Below are 8,998 nucleotides of genomic sequence, written 5' to 3'. Positions count from 1 at the left end.
CAGACTGTGATTTAGTAAACGTGAACCCAACACGATGCCTTGATTCCATTCAGATCTGGAGAGTCGCATCAAGTAGTACTAAAGCTTGGGAATGATTGTTTTTAATCAGTCACCATCATTAGCAACTTTGTCTGAAACAGGCCCATTTTTAATGTATTTAATGAACAGAAAGATAACTGGAGATGATTTTATATATATACTATATACAAGTGTATGTTTTAACAGCTCCAAATGAACTGAATATGTCAATTAACCTAAAAAGATAAGTCTAAAAATGAGAACATGTGAATCATACTTTAAGCCGTGTTATGGGCAATGAGGGGTTGCGTTCAAAGGCATCACGTGGTATAAGGTAAATTCCGGATTTCAGTGTATTTTCCAGCATGCTTAAATGTAGCGAAATGTACATACGAATACAAAGTGGGCGGTAAGAATGTCACGTTTTTCTTTCTCTTCCTGTTTATTTACACATACGCGCGTGTTATAAAGCTATTTTGTGATGCTCAGAGTGTCCCTGAATGCCTCTCGCGATATTGTAACGAATGCGGAAGTATCGTTCCCCTCGAGACGCGCGCGAGTTGGAGATCCACAGGTGTTGGAATTGCACTGCTGATGACGTGTTCAGGTCAGAATTAAGTTCGTGTGCTCTGTCTCGATATGTTTTCGATTAGGGTTGGGCGATATTATATATATTATTCCAATTATACGAAAATGACTTATACCGGTACATATTATAAAGCCGAGTTGATAGAGTATTTAGTCGGCGGACCTCCCGAACTAAACAGGTTGAAATGGTGATAAAGGCATAGTAGCTAGCAGAGGTTAGCTTAATTTCGGACGCCAAGTTGTTGTCGTCGTTGTTTGTGTGCGTGCGCGGCTCTAAATCGATTAGTATCTTTTCACCACGTTGTGTTTTAATTCTTGAAGGTTTAACAATGTCGAAAAATAAGAGAAGTACGTTTATTTTTAACGCAGCTCGTCTTGTAACTGGACTTTCTTCACACACGGAACACACTGATGACGTGACCGTCCTTCAAATTAAGAGCGCCGTCTGCCCCATGTTGTGTAAACAAAGTAAGAGTAATTAAAAATATCTTCCGTATGCAGTTGGAATTTCATGGGTGACTACATCTTAATTACAAGCACAGACATTACAGTTTTTTTATGATTTATAGCAATGTGTGCAGAGGCTGTCATCCCATTAGAAAAGTTTAGTTTCTTGCCAATAAATACATGTGCTTTGCAATTTGTATTTCAAAGGAGATCGCACACCATCGCAAACATTATGCACTGAGAAATATGTTCTTTTAGCTTAAGGTTTGTAGCTTTTCATGCAAGACTCCGCTGAATAAAAAATGTATATCGTGATACATGTTAAGGTCCATATCACCCAACCCTATTACCGATATAATATTGATATTGATAGCAGCAAAAAACAAGTATATCGACCTAAACTCTGATATAAGAACTATATGGCTGTCTATTCTAGCACATTTATGTCTAGCAGCGTCTGGACCCGCCATAACGGAAACAACAATCTTCGTTGGGCAGCAGAACCAGGGAAGTATAATCCAACTAACCCCACCCCAAAGCAGCACCACAAAAAACAACTCCTGCAGTCAGAAACATCCGCAAAAGGTAATTTCCTATAACTTGCACACCATCACAAACATTATGCACTGAGAAATATGTTCTTTTTGGATCGTCGGTAGCAGAGAGCTGAGGTGAAGCACGTACTGTATCTGTTCCTGTAATTGGTCCAAGGGTCACTGTGACTCCAGGATGCGCAGTTAGCCATCGCTTGTAATTGGTTGTCTGAGTTTCTCAGAAACACGCCAATGCATTACTCAGACACCAAATTAACTGTAAAAATCTACTTCTACGTCTGGAGAGGAATTTTCTATCATTGGTTCCACATGAGTTCTTAGCTTGTCATCCAAAACATTCTTGTTATTATTACTTCTGGGAATACAAACACACGTCAGCCACAACTTGACCGTTGGTTGCATCGGTGACACTTTATTTCCAAGACCAACCTTAAAGCAACATCGACTCAAGGTTGCCATGACGACGACAGCTACCGAAATCATTTTGTGATTGAAGTCTTTTTTCATATTCTCGCAAATTAGTTTTCTTCCCGCTTAACATCTTCCGTCTGACATGTGACATCCTTGCAAAGCAGTTTGTTAGTGCCTGCTAAGGCGCTGCAATGATGTCAGCCTCCCTATGGACTCCTCTGGTGGACACGGGAAGAATTGCAAGCACCTCGGTAGCCATCCATTAATTTTCTATGCCGCTTGTACTCCATTGAAATGCTTTTCTCGGACGCAAAGCATTAAAATAGTTGATTTTATTTTAAACTTATGTTGGTAATTTCCTAGCTATCTGTTCAGTGTTAAGTTGCTGTGTGATGACTTTAGCATTCTTTGTATGATGACACCGTGAGATAGTTACATTGAGTAATGATCTCCTGCCCTTTGTTTTTTTATTCGGGTACTAAAATCTGCTTCTGCTATTTTTTTCTTGGCCACAAATTCACAATGATTGTGTGTGTACTGCTGATGAAGCTCCTGTCCAGCCCTCCTTCCTGTTGCCATCCCAACTTGATGACACGATCAGAGCCATTTATTTTTTTTCTCCACTCCATCTCGCTCTCTCTCTCTCTCACCATCCCATTCCCTTTTATCAGTTATCTTTGGAACAACTTTGCCCTCCGCCTGTAGCTCCCAAAGTGTGCCGCATCAAATTCCCCTCACAAATAGTTCCCACAAGTTGCACCTCCGCTGCAAAGCTGCATTGAAGCGGCCCGCAGGTGAGTGTTGTCGCTGGTGCAGGATTTGGAGGGTGTGTGTGAGTGCGTGGTTGTGTGTTTAGGAAGTGAGTGGGGTGGGCGGGGATGTTGAGCTGTGGATACAATCTTTGCAAAGAACGTCTGAAGCAGCAGCTGAATCAGCTCCGTCCCAGGTGAGTTCAGCTTTTGGGTCATTAGTGCTAATATTAAACATGAGTATGTTTATTATTAGGGTGGGACTGTATAGTTTGTTTCCTTTCAACATATTTGAGCATGACGGTTCTTTAAAAGGATGCTGCAGGCAGGTCCATTACATTAAGTCAGCTCCACAACTGTTCAAGATGCCTTCACTGTCAGAGATTGGATGGGTTATTTTTTATCTGCTTCTCCTCTGGAAAAAACAGGCAGGTATGACACTCCGCATCTGCTCATCTTGACTTAAAAAAAAAAGTACTGTTGACTATCTGTCGCCCCCACAGCTCGCAGTAAAGAGACACAATGCCCCGTGGCTCCAGTGGGGGCGCTCCACCCGGTTGAGGCTCTACTGGAGAGGTTTGAAGCTGGTCCAGGCTGCGCTGCCAGGGAGAGCGGAGACAAGGAGACTCATGTCATTGCAGTGGGGAGAGGAACAAGCGGACCTGACAACACGGTAATCAGTTCTCATTGTGACACATGACCCCCTTTTGTAGGACCAGTAGGGCCAACTGATTGTCGAGGGACTGGGATCCGCCCATTCCCTCAGAACCATAATGACTGCATTTATACCTCATGCAGTTTTCTCTACAGGTCACAGTACTGCTGAAGCCCTTGTCTGTGATCCAAACTGATCTGAGAACAGTTCACTTGCTACTAAGCTCCAAGCAGCCAATCAGCTGGCAGCTAGAAGTTGAGAGACTCCCCCCTGACCTTCATGTGCTAGTGGAGGTCAGCACATCCCGTCTATAAACCTCACGTTGTTTTTAGGTCCAAACACGGACACCGTGTATGCTTTTTATTGGATACAATCTCATTGGTGGAAGGCGTCCATGACCACTTCCCCACTACACATCTCCTCCAGGTGTCCTCCAACTCCAGCGTACAGTCCCACACGCTACGTTTGCACGTCCGGTCGTTGCGTTGGCTCCCTTTCCGCCCACGTGCGCTTTACCGCTGGGCTCTTAAACACCACGGCAACCTGTCGTCCCTGACACACGTCACCCACGGAAATCGAGTCTATGTCCGACTAGGAGAGGGTGAGCCACAGCGCAAAAGCGGACCTAAAATCGTTCCGGTGATCGTATGTTAAAAGTAAAAAACTCTATTTTATCTATTTCTGCAGATCTGACTCAGCCTCCTGTATGCCAGCTTCAGTCCATGTTTCTCTCCAAAAACTACATGACCTCTGACCTGCAGCTACAGGAAGTACAAGGCTGCGGTCACGCAGCAGCAGGTGGAAGCAACCCGGAGGTCCACGTGATAAAACTCCATTCAGCAGGCTCGGGGCTCTGCGGGTGAGAGGCTAGTTTTTCGATATCATTTCTCGTTTTGTTTGACGTCAGCGGTTCTGCTTCAGTTCTCTGCAGGTGGAGGTGATCGTCTCTCTTGTGCCGCCGCCAAACAACTCTTTGAGACAAAAGGTTGTGCTGATTCTTAGCAGCTCGGTGCCAGTCAACTGGGCCGTTGTTGCTCACGGAGTCCAGGGTCATATCTCTATTCACGTATGGGTGCATGCGTCAAATGTTCTTATTCCTACAGAAAATGTTACATGGTGCTATTAGAATGCTAGATTCCAGCTTTTTCAACTGACTGAACTCGCGTTCAAAAGTTTCAAGGGGCCCCTATCTTGCTCGTTTCATGATATTCGATCCCACAATTAAATAAATTAGCGTTCTTCTGTATGTTCATGCTATTGCAACATGCTCATGACTTTGTGCATGTATCTTTCATGTAGTCCTCCAACAGTGTTTCTCCTCCCTACCCTCCTGAGCCTGACCTAACCCTGACCACGACACTCATCCCTGATCTGTCCACCATACCGGACCTTCTTTTGTGGGCCAATTTGAGTGGCTACACCAATGTGACCTCATACACGGAGGCTGATCAGGCTAATCGCTTTGTGATCCAGCTGTCTGGAACTGGTACTGGAACAGGTCAGTGCCCATGTGTTTGTCTTCTGTTCCTGTTTGTATTATTTGTTATCGGAGGGCCTCTGAGATGCAAGTTGAGTTTTAGTGTAAGTCGGCGTCTGAGCAAAGCATTTCATTGGAGGACTGGCATCAAAAATGGATAGATGGATGGATGGTGCTGCAGTGCTGCCTCGGTCCACCAGAGGGAGGATGATGTCATTGCAGCCCCTTGGCAGGCACCAACAAACTGCTTTGTGAGAATGTCGCATGTCAGACGAAAGATGTTCAGTGGGAAGAAAACATTTTCACATTGGCCACAGGGAGGCTGGCATCATTGCAGCACCAGGCATGAACCAATGAGGGTTTTGCTCAGATGCAATGCACTATGGGAATACTTTAAAATATTTTTTTTTTAAACTTATTGGTACTTGTTTGTATATTTTTGAGGCACACCTTTTGACTGTCAAGTTGCTGTGTGACGAGTTTAGTGTTCTTTGTAAGATGATATTGTGAGTCAGTGTTATATTGAGTGGAAGAGTATTTAAACGGTTAGTAGAAGTTCTGATGTCAAGGAGGTTAGAACGTAGCCATGAATTAGCCACACTGCTGAATATGCTGCAGGGTTCAAAGTTTAAGAACACTGGAAATTACGGTAGTTCTCCCTTTTTTTGTGCAATATTATGAAATTCGGGGAGCGCATACATAACCACGAAACATGTAACATGACATCACTGTCCTAGTCCTTAGTTCTCATACATGGTTCATGCAGAGTTTGATTTCATTTAATTAAGTTGTCTCCCAAAATGAAGATGGCCGACCACCAATCCGCAGACAAGAAATGATCTTTGTTAAATGCCTTACACACTTGATGGTTGCAGCAGTAAAACCTGTCTCCAAGAGGCCTAAATGGGCTGAAGAGCGGCGCCTGAGAGAATGGCTCAATGGTGGAGCCCGAGCAGGAGGAGGCAGAGACAGTTTCACAGTGCAGTGCGAGGACGGACGCCTCAGCGTGACACTGGACCGACACACCCTGCAGGTCTTTATATCTCTCAGCCTCATGCATGCTGAAGGCGTAGTAGCCTATATGATGACATTTGCTATGCCAGCTATCCTCAGTGCTTACATATGTCCTTTTATTCAGAGTTTGACTGTGCCAGTTTCTGCTGTGACTCTGCGGGACCCAAAGTGCCAGGCTCAGTCCAACGGGAGTCATTTCCTCTTGGTGTTTCCAGTCATTTCCTGTGGGACCGAGGGTCAGCTTGTGGGACACACTAAAGGAGTGCAGTACAAAAACATGGTGAGGTACACACAACTTGACATACTAGTATATAGATGATTGAATACACGTGCATGTTCTTAAGGTGGGATGATATTAACACACTGGAAACTACACTTTTTATGACCTTCTAAATACAGTTTCTTAGCATTAGTAGAGCCCTCTAAACATGAAATAACACCCAATAGTCATTAATCAATACAAAAGTTTACATCTTAACTATAAATAAAACATAAAACAGACTTGTACATTAGCATTGACAGCGTACTTCCTGCGGTGGCTGTTGTTTCATCAATGTAACATTGCTGACACTGATTGGCCAGTGAATACTGTTTGGTTAAGGAGAGACTGATGATACACTTCAATCAGCGAGCGCATATGCCGTGAACATTCACACAGGAGCTGCTGTCGGCCACAACTCAGGCCAGTCACTAGCGCTCGCCATATGTCTTATGAATGCCGTATATTTTTATGCTTGAATTTTTTTTTTAGTCCCTCAGCACTATTTGTAACAAGTGCAATAATGTTTACCTGACCTGGGTCATTTCAAACACACAAACACATAGAAGTGTAAAACAGGAAATAAGGTTGCTCCAAACTGAAGACATGTGTAACATTTGTGTCTGTTCCCTTATAGGATAAATTGTTACATATGTTGTTCTCCCTTATCTCTATGTAGGTACTGTTATGGAGAGAGCAGCCTCCTTCAACGCTGGCACACAATGATACTGATTGGACTTCCAAAAGTTCCCTTGGCATACAAGTGAGACAACAGTTTGTACATTTTTTTCACATTTTGGATGGGCCTTTTATTGTCGCCAGGCTAAGGCACACTAGTGCAATCTGGTACTGGAATAAACATCTTTCAACACCCCTACAATACATAACACATGTTAATTAACACCTCCCACCCTCTTTATTATTATTGCTCATGTGATGTCTGTTCCTGCTCCCAGTTCAGTTGTTTGGCTGACCTCCCTGGCGGCGCTCAAGCGGCTCCAGATGATGACCTCCACACGTCTCCGTCACCGTGGGACTTCCTGCCAGATCCAGGACCTATGTACTTCCAAACACCCAGACTCAAACCCGGGCCTTTGCTTCTTTTGAAGCTTTTTGTCACCGAGAGCTACAAGCAGCGGCGCATCGGACCGTGTGTCATCGCTGCAGACCAGCGCGTCTACGTCGAGGTGGGGATAACCTCTCGTGTCGTACGCCTCTTCCTGCGGGATTCTGAATAGAAAAGATAGACAATCCCAGATTAGTGTTTTATTTTTATTCCATTTCCAACTGTAGATTTCTGCTGAGGGGCCCTTCATTGACGCCGCTGAGGTGAGGTCATGCATCGTCTCTCCTCTGTCGGACCCCAAAGGTTCCCCCTTCTGGAATGTCATAAGCGACAGCTGCCCCACGGAGCCTTCATTCACTTTTGTGGATTTAAAAGATGAGGAGGATGCTAAAGATGCTGATGAAGAGGATGATGAGACGGAAGATAGACATGAAGATGAGGAAGATTCTAAGGAGCTCAAAGAAAAAGTTGTCTCCCGTCGCTCCAAAAGCGGAGAAAGAGAGAGAGAAGCACCGTCAAGGAAGGAAACAGGCAGCACACCGATACAACCATTAAGATTTAGTTTCATCCTCCGACCAGTTTACAATGTTTCCATGCAGTTTCTCCACTGCAGCCTTCGCCTTTGCGTCTCTGACACCACATCAGGGGAACGTATGAAGAACACAGCCAAGAAAGAATGTCAGGATGGCAAACGTATCCCCGCGCTCATTTCAAGGACATCAGGACATCAGGTATTCATTCTATTGTAGGTGTCAAACATTCTCCTGTGACCCGATGAAGCCTTGGTCCTTTTGTCCCAATGTGTAGTGTGACATCAGAAACCTGTCCAGACCGATGGTGGTGACTCAACCCATTAGCTCACCGCCGCACAAAGCGGTAAAGCCCACCACAGGTCAGAGAATAAAGAGACTGAGTGTCTCCCCCCTGGCCAGTCCCGACCCACCACAGCCAAGAAGTGAGTATTTGGTCGTTTTAGCATGTTACAAGTACTTCTTTGATACCTAAACTTGAGTATTTGTAGGTGCTTTGGTGCACACTGGACCAGTGATGGGGATCGCGTTTGCAGCCTTTGCTGTGGGTATCAGTCTGATGGGGGGGCTGTGGTGCATCTACAGCTATACAGGTAATACAAGCATCATGTTTATACTATTTTCTATTTGCAGCTGTAAGTGATACTGTATGTAGTATTCTGGTCACTAGGCGGCAGTAATGACACATAACATTAAGGCTTTACCTTAACACTGCATCAAGTCATCCTGTTTTTCTCTAGTGTCGTCTTGCACGTTTTCCATACGTGAGACTAATCCATGTCACATGCAGTAGTGTATAGTATAGATTATATCAATAGTACACAGAGAATATGTGCATTTTTATCCCTGTCCTGGATCATTTAATACAATCAAACAACAGCTATTTGTGTAAAGCAAACATAATTGGGTGCTTCTACATTATTGGAATATGAAAAGTATCGTTGTCCAGCGAATGCATATTTGGTGTATGTTTGCAAAGGTACACGGCAGACACCATTTGAAGGAGAAGGTTATTTAACCGACCAGACTACAGGAGGCCACAGCATCTGGAATCCACCTTCACCGTCGGATCAGCTCACCACTTCAGTGTAAAGGTGAGTGTTAACTGTTGGTGTGTGTGTGTATATATACATATACACATATATACATATATAGTACATATATACACATATATATACATATACATATACACTACCGTTCAAAAGTTTGGGGTCACCCAGACAATTTTGT

General features: G+C 44.1%; 2 protein-coding genes across 16 annotated transcripts in view; one reads left to right on the top strand and one right to left on the bottom strand.

Annotated features, from left to right (window-relative positions):
- Positions 1 to 90: 90 nt before the first annotated feature.
- engl (endoglin, like) overlaps positions 91 to 8,998 on the top strand; it is a 12,281-nt gene continuing 3,373 nt past the window's right edge. For 4 of the 15 annotated variants that reach the window (XR_009119686.1, XM_058050397.1, XM_058050398.1 and 1 more), the window contains exons 1-18: positions 91 to 625; positions 1,490 to 1,638; positions 2,690 to 2,812; positions 3,083 to 3,199; positions 3,271 to 3,440; positions 3,578 to 3,715; positions 3,849 to 4,023; positions 4,110 to 4,281; positions 4,344 to 4,488; positions 4,722 to 4,920; positions 5,775 to 5,932; positions 6,038 to 6,193; positions 6,852 to 6,935; positions 7,129 to 7,359; positions 7,466 to 7,969; positions 8,046 to 8,193; positions 8,260 to 8,361; positions 8,748 to 8,862. Coding sequence is in view for 14 of the 15 variants with exons in the window: in XM_058050397.1 (XP_057906380.1) it covers positions 543 to 625; positions 1,490 to 1,638; positions 2,690 to 2,812; positions 3,083 to 3,199; positions 3,271 to 3,440; positions 3,578 to 3,715; positions 3,849 to 4,023; positions 4,110 to 4,281; positions 4,344 to 4,488; positions 4,722 to 4,920; positions 5,775 to 5,932; positions 6,038 to 6,193; positions 6,852 to 6,935; positions 7,129 to 7,359; positions 7,466 to 7,969; positions 8,046 to 8,193; positions 8,260 to 8,361; positions 8,748 to 8,860 (2,967 nt within the window). In the remaining variant the exon portion in view is untranslated. The other 11 variants (XM_058050399.1, XM_058050401.1, XM_058050402.1 and 8 more) reach the window with 11 other exon arrangements.
- Positions 6,846 to 8,998, bottom strand: part of LOC131103825 (zinc finger protein Gfi-1b-like) — an 8,747-nt gene continuing 6,594 nt past the window's right edge. Inside the window, exon 6 of the mRNA XM_058050417.1 lies at positions 6,846 to 7,402. The gene's annotated coding sequence lies outside the window, so the exon portion shown is untranslated. The remainder of the gene's footprint in view (positions 7,403 to 8,998) is intronic.

Source organism: Doryrhamphus excisus, chromosome 15 (genome assembly GCF_030265055.1).
Source record: "Doryrhamphus excisus isolate RoL2022-K1 chromosome 15, RoL_Dexc_1.0, whole genome shotgun sequence".
NCBI lineage: Eukaryota > Metazoa > Chordata > Actinopteri > Syngnathiformes > Syngnathidae > Doryrhamphus > Doryrhamphus excisus.
Note: the sequence above shows the minus strand (reverse complement) of the source record. Positions and strands in the feature narration are given on the sequence as shown.